Genomic DNA, 12,782 nt, shown 5'->3' on the forward strand with positions numbered 1-12,782 from the left:
TAATGTACATGGTTTTGTACATTTGTCCTGTAAAATGCCTTGTGATTGAGTTCTATTAAAACAAAAAAAAAAAAAAAAGCGTCGTAAGGAGGGTGGTGACTGGTCAGTCTCTGAGAGTTCTGCATCTGATCCACAGTTTTCAAAAGAGCATTTATGCCTAAATCCCTCCAGGCATCAAAAGTGTCGTCTCATTGTTACAACACATGTCTGCCATTGTTACATTTACTTGTAGTATGTATTGTGGGGATGGTTGGATTGCTGAGTATGCTATAACACAAGAATGCTGTTGTATTTATTATTCATGGCAATAAAGTTGAACTTGAACTTGAACTTGAGATGCACCCTAAACTCAGCTATTGGCCATGCACCCTCCATGTGTGCACTATTTCATTCAACATAAAACATGCATTCAACATACAAGGATAGCAGTGTGCTGACAAAAGCCTCAATAAATCATAAAGTAATGAGGTCGCAGAGCATGTTTTGTTTGCCTAAGCCTGAAGGGCACACTATTCACTCTTTTGTTGACTGGAAAAATTCTTGCTCTTTTGCTGTGTTACTATCATTATCATTGCTGCTCTCTGCATCCAAATGCATAAACCACAAGTGAATTCAACGAATTTGTACAAGTGCTCGCAAGGCCATTTCCCTGGTAGTTACTAGACTGCTTCAGTATCAGACCAAAGTAGGTCACTATAGCTGAATAAAATGCACCACAGCAACTGATCATGTGGGACATCAATGTTATTTGTGCTGTGTAATTAATTTCAAGTACATTTTGCAGTTATGAATAAGTTTAAGAGAAAAATAAAGCTACTCATCACATCTGGTGCAGGCTAAATTATATATACCTGCAGGTTTATTGAAGAAAGTCTGCCAATCTAATTAACCTACAAATTGCAGGTCAGGCAGTGAGGAACACATGACTCAGCATCAAATCTTTCCTTTTTGTCATACTGTTGCCAACTTAAAAATAACTTTATCAAGAAGCACAAATTCACCTTTGGCAGTTAACTTACCACTGCAGTGCTAGCCTGCCTGATATTAGAGCAAGTTAGTAAGCAGACATTTGACTCCAATTTACGCCACAGAGATGGACTTTTCCAAACTATCTATCAACATGACAATCAGATATTTAAGCCGACAATAAACCATTTAGAAATCATGATACATGCAATAATATTTTTGCACAGGTACGTTTCTGTCACCTATTAATAGTCCCTGGCCTTTATTTTCTTTCTTTTTTGTCAGACTCTAATCCACTTTTACTGGTAATTATTCATTAGTATTTCTGAGTTGCTGCTCTTCCAGCCTTCACTGGTCACTGCTGCATTGCTCTCTTCATGCATTGGGACATTTTTTTTAACAACTAATTGCTATCCAATTTGAAAACATTTTTGTTGTCACCAATAACTACAATTACAATAGCAACATCAAGTTCTTATCATTAATTAACAACTGATTTAAAAGCGATAAATTAATTGTATATCATCATCTGGAATAAGAAATTGTCATTATTATAACAATCACTATTTAATAGCCTCTAGGTACAAGACAGATAGGATAATTAGCTTAGTAACTGATTAATTCATAGAACTGGATATATTGCTAATTAAAACAATAACTAAGACAAGTTTATATATTAGAAATGCTATTGTTTTCATACAGAACAGAAAAGTGACCAGTAAAAAGCCAGTTACTAACTTTATAAATATTAAACACAGAAAAATGAGCAGCAAAAGTTGAGTTCTATGAGTTTTAATTAAAGTGGTATCATATACTGTAAAAAATAGTAAAACTACTACAGTGACAAGTGTCTGACGAAGTAGGGAATAGATAACAAAAAAGAATAAATAATGACTGTTTTTAAGTGTACCATGTATTAGAAATACATGGTAATAGAACCTGGACGAGTAAATCTATATGTAATGGTTTTTACATCCAAAATAATGGAAATATTTCTTGAAGCTCTTGCACTATAGGGGCTCTGTGTCACTTGTGGCAGAATAAAGTATGCTGTATACTGAAAGCGACTGATTTCAATGTAAATCACTAAAACTTTAACCTTCTCAGCAGCTTAGATCAACGACCTGTTAAAAATGAAAACTAAGAAGCAGTTGTGAGCTGTTGGAGCCGAAAGTTATGCCTCCAGAAAGATTCCTCTGTTCAAGTTAAAATAGTGTGTGCATGTGAGAAAGCTACTTTGAACAGGGCTCAATATGCCACATAATTATAGGTCTCACGGGTGGCCTTCCTAACATAATGTCATATCTCATTTGAGCATAATTACTGAGTGTTATGATCACTGGAGCTGAATAGCGGTCAATACTTCAGCTTCAGATGTACAAATGCTAACCAAAACTATTGTAAAACTGGAAGAAAATTGTTTGAAATGGCCATGATTGATTTCTGGATGTGGAATCCAGCCCCCACTTTAGGATTTTTGGACCTCAATTTCCTATAGCTATGACTCATCCAGCTGTATTTGAATGGACAGAAGCAAAATGTCAGATGTTCTTCACCAAACTGTGAAGGCTCCCTGCAGCAGCGGTCAGTGCACATTGGTCCAGAGATGTCAGGGATGTCCGGGAACTCCGGCTGAGACTCCAAAGACAGTCTGAACATCCAGTCATTCACAAAAGCCTCAATCCATCTTAGTTATTGCACTGCTGGTACAACTGTGCAGTTCCTCGATTTCCCATGCTTAAGATTAGACAATATATGCCTGAGCTCCCAGTTCTGTATGTGGCTGGTGACTGGAGAAGTGCACCATGTTGAGCTACAATCATGTGCACTGTGTTTAACTCTCTGACTGAGGCTACTGGTTACATTCCAGTTCATTGCAAGTTTAGTTTTCTTTTCATCTTTGATATCATTTTTTTATCCTAATGAATTGTTTTATATTCAGCTGCTGTAAGCAAAAGAAGATTGCAATTTAATGTTTTAATTGAATAGAATTTAAAATGAACTTGAATTCAACTTAAAACAAACTTGAATATTTTTATATGTATGAGTTATTTAGTTTTTCGATGCATTTTGTTTATCATTTTTACCTTATTGTTTATAATTAAATGATGTGCTCTCTGTTATTCTTTGTTGACTGACAGTACCTGCAATTTGTAGTACATTTACACTGCTTAATTTAACCGAACATTTATCCTAGACACCAGATATAACTCCATATTTAGGACTACAGTTCATCTGTCTCCAAAGTCACTGACTCTGTTGATTTCATGAACCTATATAACTTCAAAGCTTGGATTGGGTAAATGTCAGTGACAGAGGGTAATTAAATAAATTAATAAACCCTCACCCATCTGATCACAAAATATGATCAAAACCAAAATGTTTACTTCTGTTGTTAAAAATAAACTCATTCATCTGCTTCAAGTTGCTGTAACCTAATTCTGCCGTATTGTCAAAAGAAACAGGCTGCTGCAGTTCCAAACTAAAATTTGAGGTCAACATTGGTATATGTATTAACTGTTGTTAAAATAAATAAATAAATAAACTTTTACAAAAAGTCATGATCATTTAGCCTACAGGAAAGCCTAATGTCAATTATGCTGGGGAAAAATTACAAAAAAAAAAAAAATTACAGGCGTTTCATTTGTAGTGATGACCTGAAGCCCTTATTTTCATCAATGTAAAATTAGAATGAATAAATACCACATTTATCAAAAAAGAATTTATTTTATCTTCATGTGACGTACATAATTATTTCAATAAAGACCAACAACGTAGACCAAAAAAAAAAACGTTTTACATCACATAGGCTACAGTAATGGCTATGAATAATAATCTCCTCTGACACACATATGTACACCTAAAAAAAAAAAAAAAAAAAAAAAAAAACATCTAAAAAAAATAACAAAACACATGGGTACACTGTTAATTTTGAACGAAATGTGACAATTAAAATACATTAAGCTCTCTGAGATAGTATATAGTCATGGAATGTGTCAAACGGATCTAAATGGCTTCACACCTTTTAAATAGGAATGTTTGTTATCAAGAGGCTCAGTCTTGTTTCTGATCCCGAACGAAAAATCACTATAATATTCCAGGGTCTCTCTTTTTAGCCTGTTTAATCTTCTGTGAAAACGCTGTAATATTCAAAAAATATGTCTTTTATAAAATAGTCCAAAAATATGGTGTTTTATAGTGTTTTATCTCATTTAATGGTAGGCTGTTTTTTATTATTCTGTTGGTGTCACTGTCATGTTGCTTTAATATTCATGTCTTACAGTTTGCCAGTGATATTTATATTATCTTTGAAAAATATATAATGGGATTATTGTAGTTATTTTTCGCAAGGGAGTCCTCACATATACCGATCTAATCCTGATGCAAAGTTGGCTTGTCTCATATACGAGTTGTTGTAGGAGTTCATGGGGCTGGAGAGGCCCAGCAGCTGCTCCGTGTGATCGGCGCAGGAGCCCGGGCGCAGAGCCGGCAGGGAGAGTCTGTTCCCGGGGCAGTACACTTGCGAGCTCCCGGGGGAGAAACCGGACTGGGTCATTGTGGGCAGGTGAGGAGGCGAGGCCGAGGAGGAGTACGGGTACCCGGCGGCCAGGTTGGAAGGGAGGTTCCCGCTGTTTCTGCTCAGCATGTTAGCAGATGGATTGACAGTCTGGGTCTGGAAGCACGCAGACGGGTCGGTGCCGGTAACCGAGCAGCTGGAGGACATGGTGCCCAAGTCCCCGCCGCTCAAACCCAGTGCCTGCGAATTGAGCTCTCCTCCCGGGCCGCTCTGCACCACCGTCTGCTGGCTGATTATGTTGTCGATGCTGAACATGCGTGGCTGTCCTTGGGCGACCCCGGCAGAGGTCTGGTAGTGATGCAGCATGGCTGGGTGGGGGGATGTTGCTGACAGCTGGGAGCCGTAGCCAGACCCTATCCCGGGATAAAGGGTGTTAGGATACGTGGGCCTACCCATCGGCGTTGGGGTGAAAGCGCTGGAGCTCTGCATGTACCCGGGGTAGGTGCTCACATCTGTGCGCTTGAACCTTTTCCGTCTCCTCAGAAAGCTCCCGTTGTCAAACATGTCCTCTGCAGCGGGGTCTAAAGTCCAATAGTTGCCTTTGCCCGGTCTGCCGGGCTCCCGGGGGATCTTGACGAAGCAGTCGTTCAGGGTAAGGTTGTGGCGGATGGAGTTCTGCCACTTCTTTGAATTTTCCCTGTAAAAAGGAAAGCGCTCCATGATGAATTTATAAATGCCCCCCAGGGTGAGCTTTCGCTCCGGGGAGTTGGCGATGGCCATGGCGATGAGAGCGATGTAGCTGTAGGGAGGTTTCCCCCGCTGGACGGGCCTCTTCCTCCGGCGGCTCCCGGTCGGCAGGTGCTCCTCAGTCTGGCCCAAAGCAGCCCCGTCCTCCGTGTTGGGGCTGTTCCCCCGGGGCTCAGACTTGATCAAAATATTGTCTTTGGACCGGGCCTGCAGCATCAGAGGCGGCGGAGGCAACGGCGAGTCTAGGCTCACGTTTGGAGACATGACAACAGGACTTGTTGCCTCGGCCGGCGAATGCTGCGTCTCTGCAGTCATGTTGCACATGCCAGAGAAGTAAGAGTAATTTGCAAGATTCATAAAAGAAATGATTAATGGTCTCCCTTTGTTGAAATAATAAGTTGGGAAAGAGCCCGTGAAAGAACCAGGCTAGTACCTTGGCTGTTCTGCTATAAGCCAGTGCCTGATCCTCTGGACAATCCAAAAATAGCCCCTGTCCTGCCCTGATGTTTGGGGTGGTTTGTGTCTCTCCAGGTGAGAGGAAGGCGTTGACAGCTTTATAAGGCAGGGCAGGAATGACGACACCGGCTGGCCAGTGACGGCGGAGGCAGGAGAGTAGTCTATAGTGCCCTCCTGATGGACTGCAGGCCCCCCCTCCACCCATACACACACACACACACACACACACACACACACACACACCACAGAAATATTCCTGTAATATTCCTACAGCTGTTTCTGAGGTACTCAATATGAAGTTTACTTCAAACTTTTCTTACTAAATGGCATTTGTTATCACCTATGTCCCTGAGGGTTTTAGAAATAGTTTATGGTGTTGGTGGGGAATCATATAGTATTATTCTAAAATTTTCATAATAGGAACAATTTTCTTGATTTGGAAAGGCCTAATTCAACTTCAGCAGCAGCTCTTATGGCATATAGTAGGCCTACACTGTCTCTTCAAAATCCTAGTGTAAAACATTGATTTGTAATTTTAACGGTAGAGTAATTAATGTGGATAATGTCTTAGCTGAGTAACAATGATATGCATTATCCATAAAGTCTGTTTTGTTGATGTGCTATGGTGATTATTGATGACCTGTCTCTCTCTGTCTCTCTCTCTCTCTCTGTCTGTCTCTCTCTCTCTCTGTCTCTCTCTCTCTCTCTCTCACACACACACACACACACACACACACACACACACACACACACACACAAACACACACTCTACAACTCTCTCTTTGTATCTTCCTCTCTGCTCTTCTCTCTGGGTTTGCACTGAGAGCTGCGTGTATATCCAGGGCAGAAACAACACTCACCGAGCTGCTCCATGCTACTCCAAACCCAACAGCCAATCCACCAATTGAAAAATAAAAACAAGCCACTAAAAACAAGCAATTGAGCTATGAAAGCTTTTGGGGAAGAAAAGTAAATATCCCTTCATTTCATTTTCATTTTTGGAGAATGATAATCAAACACTCCTCAGGCCAGAGAGGAGAGGTGTTATCTTATGGATTTTGAAGTGAAAACACAGTTCTGCACACAATCGGTATGCAGACAACCCATTTAAACACAAGGGTATGATAGTGCTCCTAATTGATCATTTAGGCAAATAGGGTGTTGATGTTCACAGGGATATATTTCAGTGTACCATCACTTTTAACAACAAGGAGAGGCCCTGCTGGCTGCGGTGTTGACCGTGAGGTGCCAGGACTGAGCTCAGCACAAAGGATTGATGCTGTACATCAGCATGTTGCATACACATTTTAATAACTCTATGAGAGTATATATGTGTGTGTGTATATGTGTGTATGTGTGTGTAAAAAGGGTGACAGAGAGAGGGAGTGAGAAAATGAGAGAGAGGGAGGTTGTGTTCAAAGCAGAGTTTAAAACAACATGGCTGTACAGCAGGGCTGATATGAAAGAAATGCTCATGAATCAAACTGAAGTCATAACCACCTCCCATTCTGCTAAGCTGTAAGCCCCTCCAACACAAAGTAGCTGGCACTCCCAACAGACAACTGTGCCCCCCCGTCACCCAACCGCACCCCACCCCAGCCGCAGCTCAGACAACACTAAGCCCGGCTACTCACAGCCAGTGGCTAACAGCTTCAGACAGGCGTGGGAGCGGGGGTGTATCCAAGCAGGATCTGCCCCCAGAGCTGCCAGGTCAGGCAGGACAAACAGGGGCTCAGGCCAGGAAACGGGCCCTCTGCCCTGGGGCCTGCGGCCTCTCACTAATCCCCCCCCCTCCCTCCCCTCCAGAGCCTCCCTATACCTCCCTGCTCCTCTGTGCTCCCTACACACTCATCCTGATCCCCGGCCAGTCTGTCCTCGTGTGTTCCCAGTCACTCACAAACACACATCCATTGTCAGTGTCCAGTAAAGACCTTGCTTCAATTTTGCACTTTGTTACCATGATTAGAAACAGCCGATAGTGTGTCTCCCATGTGAAGAACATGCTATTAAATGCACCCATTAAAATGTACTGTAATCTCTGAATTAAAAGGAAGAGGATAGAAAAATGTTGGCTGCTGAATTCTGCGATGGTACGATCCTTCAAAGCAACAGCCAGCAGAGATATGACACTTAAAGTTAAACCTCAAGTTATTCCATATACAAAAATACATTATGTATTCACACAACACTGTAATTATTTGAAGAAAAACAATTATTATTAAAGTATTATTACAGTATTACAGTATGCCATGAGTAACAGTAGGTGTCCATTCTTTTATTGGCCAAATGTGTAAAAGTCTTTTAGAAATGCATGGGTGTCAATAGAGAAATTAATTGCTATTTTAGGAGTACTGAAAACTTTGAAGATGCTTTGTTTTTGTAGGAGACCAACTGAATACATACAGAGAGAGAGAGAGAGTGGGAGAGAGAGAGGCCTTATTCATCCTTTTGTGCAGGTTTGGAGGATGATTACACCCCTTGCAAATCACACTGACCTACGATGGACATGGCTGACGGTTAAAAGCAACACATCATCAGGAAGACTGAAACGAAAAACACACATTTGCATAGAAAAGCATGCAGGAGTGATAGAAATTAATCACTAGTCTTTGAGAGAGTTAGATATTGCTAAAATGAGCACCTGGCCTAGAAGTCATTTTTATGTCAAAGTTTTTCTGAGGGCATTTAAGGAGTTTCAAACAGCTGGGAGAAGAGCTATCCAGTGTCTGAAGGGGAAGGTGCGCCTGTGCCTTTGATCAAAGCCAGTTGCAGTGCCAGTTAATGTGCTTTACCAGAAATTCAACTGTCTTTCCAAAAGCTTGGACTGAGTAAAAATACAGTATATCCAGATTTATTTATGTGTTGATGCAATTCCTGTCTCCCTGTCTCCTCCAGTATCCACAGCTAAGGTCTCTGGTGGTCTTTGGTGGTGCTTGCTCCACACCTGGTTCTCTTCCTCTTTTTTGGTGAAATTTGTAGAAATACAGAGGGAGAGACGGCCAGAGAGAGTTGCTGAGTAAACACTTGGAATCCATTCATTCGCGAAGTGGCTCCAGGGGACGGGGAGGAGGGGGCCATGAGAAAAAGAGGGGGAATAAAAGAATGAGAGAGAGAGAGAGAGAGAGAGAGAGAGAGAGAGAGAAGCACACACAAGAGAGAGAGAGAGAGCACAACCTTTTTCTTGCCCAAGCTCATCAAGTACGGGCCAGGGCTCCTGAAAACGCAGGGATTACCAGAGTACTGGGGCTCTCCTGGCCTGGCTCGCCTCTGCTCACTCCTGCACTGCACGCTACACTGCCCTGCTAAAGCACCGCATATGGTTCTCACACACACACACACACACACACACACACACAGACAAACCATGCTTGCTGTATGGCTCTCATCTCTCGTTTGCAAAATGCAAACGCATGGACACATAAAGCCTGAGACATACACACACACACACACACACACACACACACACACACATACACATACTTATGCACACTTAGGACGGGATAACTTTACACATATTGTAGTTCAAATAACACTACAAACTCAGCTTCTGTTTTTGTTATTTAAATTTTGGTAAGTGCGGATAGATGAAAAACAAGGACACTAGATTTGGGATTTTCTCACTTTTTATATATGCAGCCATAGCTAGGACTGTAAATAGGTGCATGATTATGACATCATGCAGATCTGAATGTACTGTATATTCACCAGGCCTGATCTCTCTCACAAAAAAACATTTTTATCTAACATAAATTCCCAGAAGGCTAATTGTACCTCAAACAATATTAAGGCCATTTCTTGCTTTGTCTTTTTTTCTTATACGGTTGCATTAAAGATTGTTGAGGGAAGACGAGTAGCATGTGTCAGCAGTCTGGAGTTGGTTTCAAACGCAACTCTGGAAGAATATATAATGTGCCAAAGCCCTCTCCACAGAGCAGACAAAATACCACAACTCTTGCAACTGTACATTCAGTGTGCAACATACATCTTCCATTGACATATAGTGAAACACGATTCAAGGTCCACATTTTTAAGTACTTCGCTGCCCAATGCCTCCAGCACTGCAGTTGTGGATGCTTAGGGCATGATCTACTGAAGGCCAAACTGAGGTCACATCCTGTTAAGATAAGCAGAGCAATTAAACAATTATGATGTGATTTGAAGATGAGGATAAACCGGAGAATAAGACTCTGGGTCATCTGATGGACAAAGTATTTCGGCACGGAGACGACTCTCAGCTCTTCATAAGGCAAATATACCGTTACGAGATGCTTCTCCTTCATTATGTCTGATTGCTCAAGGGAACGTAAAGGTGGACAAAATGATAATGTCTGACACATTCTTTGAAAACATTTTCATACACAGGAAATTGTTGATTACAGTGTTATTTATCCACTCATAGAGCTGATGTCGGTGTACAAAATTATCAAAAGTGTTACATGGAATCTGAGGGTTGTCAATTTACATGAAGCATAATGCTGCTATTTACACTTTTACACATTACTACACTCTTTACTGTTTGTATTCTGCATGGTCCTAACAGAAATTACCTCCAGCTTTTAAGAGAAATAATGACCTACTAAACCAAACTGGGTTACCTTTGGAGAGTTAAAAGACAGACTGACCAGACTGACCAGCAGAGCTCAGATAGCGTGAAGGTAAGAAGTAAACATTGTCCTAATACTCCACTGCTTACCATGGTGCGCCAACAAAAGAGAGGCTTAATAACTTAATGCTAGGAGCTCCTTGCTGGCTGGGTGGGTCTCGAAGCCGTTCTTCCTATCTGGGCCCACCGAGACTAGAGCAAACAATGGGAATCATACACCAGTCTGCTGTGGAGAGCTGGGGTGGTCAACGCTAAGAGGGTCAAGAGGAAACGGACACACTTTTGTCCCAGCTTGGGATGGACAGGCTGCTCCTGTTGATCCACTGAAGCTGAGCGTCTCACAAAGCAGAGGACTAAAAAACAAGGAGAACTACTTGAGAAAAAGAGACAAAAAAAAAAACCAGACAAAAAATAAGAGACAAGAAAATAAATAAAATGGGGAGATAATCACATAAATCATTGTAAGACTGATACACGAATACATAAAAATACATGAATTAATAGTAATACAATATGATAAATTGACTATAGATTAAGAAAATAAAACACTAGGCTATATATAGCCATTTCTGCCCTTAATATTGTCTGTTGGCTTTATAAGGCACTGTGTATCTGCGGCATTCCTGGAAGGCTATGTGGACCAGACTGGCAGACTGGATGTGATGAGTAACAGCTTACCGCAAGGGAAGAAGGACCAGGCTGTGGGCTGGATTGTTGGACTACGTGTCTGTGTATGTGTGTAAATGTGTGCATGCGTGTGTGTACACACACGTGTTCAGAGAGCTAAAAACCTGCAGGATTTTTCCCTGCAAAAGCAACTTGACTTCCTTTCATTCCATCCAGAACTGCAGTTCTTTTTTGTCGCAATAACCCTTTGAACTCTGATTTTCGATTAAGTTTCCACTTAAGAAGTTCAGAGTTAGAAAAAAACTTTTTTCTTTTATTATATTCTATATCTGTTGGTTGTAACACTTCACTGAAGCTACATTACTCTTATATTAAACGTTTTTCTTTCATTATCCACATATTCCCCTTAAATTTTAAAGCAGCTTCAAAGTTAGAAAAAAATCCTTTTTTCCATATTGAATGACAATGGCACATGCATACTCTAAATCTGCTGGTTGCAACACTTCATTGAAGCAAGTACCACACTTATATTGAGTGAAATAGTCACACCACAGATGTATCTAGATGTGTTCATCTTTTTTTTTTTTTTAACATATTTATCTGTATTTCAGTAGCAAATGCGTCCCATGTTTGGTATTTCTGGAAAGCTCGGGATCTCCAGTAGAATTTAAAATAAGGTTCTGTGGGTTTGAACAAAGCTCGACATGCATTTACGAAGATAAATCCATTAATTGGACAAGCAAATTTGAAGAAATCTTTAAGTAGCTGAGTGGAGTATCAGTGAGGTCATAGTGACACAGACAGATCCGTCGTTGGACGTCACAGTTTCGGAGGAGAGAGAGAGAGAGAGAAAGAGAGGGAAGAGAGACACGCTCACAAAGAGACAAGGACTTTCATTCAGTGAGTCCACATGTGTCCTCATGGTGCTCTCTTTCAGCATGCACTTCTCACTATTTTTCTTCAGCTGTTCTCCGACTGAATCTCATCCTTCTCTCCTGGGAGGCGAGAGAGGAAGCCTCACCACCATGAGGTTGTAAAAGCAAATGCTACGCCTGCTCTTCTTGCCATAAAACAGCTTACTATTTAGCCTTGCCCATGTAACTTGGATGAGCTGGAGCAAGTTTTCCCCTTAGTGTGAAAAACAGATGGCTGGGATACATATCACCAAAAAGAGGACTTAATTCATCCTCTGACAAGACCTTTTTTTCCTATCATAAAGTATTCATTATATTAAAAGTTTTATTGATTGAATCCAAGCCAGTCCATCCTGCTGTTATCACCCTCATCAACAGCGCGTGTTGTCCACCTCAAAGCACCTATTGGTCCTGGCATTGCTTGGTGGTGAGAGACGGACAGCCAGCTCGCAGACACAGCAGCCAGCTTCAAGACTTTATTACGCTGAGGGAGGGAGAGAGAGGGGAGAGCAATGATAAGACCCGGCCTTTACGCAGACTGATAAAGTAGGACAGAAACACACGTACAAACACACACATCACATGCTTGTCATACACAGCCACTCACACATACAGGACATACACACACAAATACAGCCATGCACACGTACGGAGATTTGTTTTCGAGCCAAGCCCAAATGTTCAACCTTTATCATGAAAGTTCATTAAGGCGGAAAGGTCAGTAGAAAACACGTTTGAAAGCCGGGCTACATGATTATGCCTCATACATGCCTTGTCCCACACACACTTAATCAGCTTCTGACTCAGATGGTGGTTTTGAACAGGATTTGCAAAACCCTCAGATTTGTCCGCCATGTCCTTTTACCGATCTCATAAAAATGTTACAATGTAAGGTTAAACTCATTGCAATTCCACGGCCATACTGCAGGAATACTTCTGGGGACGCAGAGTG

The 12,782-nt window shown here is 41.3% G+C and overlaps 1 protein-coding gene across 1 annotated transcript; it reads right to left on the bottom strand.

The window, feature by feature from the left end:
• Nucleotides 1–4,324: 4,324 nt before the first annotated feature.
• On the bottom strand, nucleotides 4,325–5,587 carry foxe3 (forkhead box E3). The gene has a single exon (XM_030050004.1). It carries the CDS (start codon nucleotides 5,585–5,587, stop codon nucleotides 4,325–4,327), a length of 1,263 nt encoding a protein of 420 aa, XP_029905864.1.
• Nucleotides 5,588–12,782: the final 7,195 nt, after the last annotated feature.

This window comes from Myripristis murdjan, chromosome 4, assembly GCF_902150065.1.
Source record: "Myripristis murdjan chromosome 4, fMyrMur1.1, whole genome shotgun sequence".
In the NCBI taxonomy this organism is placed as follows: domain Eukaryota; kingdom Metazoa; phylum Chordata; class Actinopteri; order Holocentriformes; family Holocentridae; genus Myripristis; species Myripristis murdjan.

What these genes read in the sequence shown, in the direction of transcription:
- foxe3 (XM_030050004.1), bottom strand. Translation starts at nt 5,587, where the DNA reads ATGAATCTTGCAAATTACTCTTACTTCTCTGGCATGTGCAACATGACT.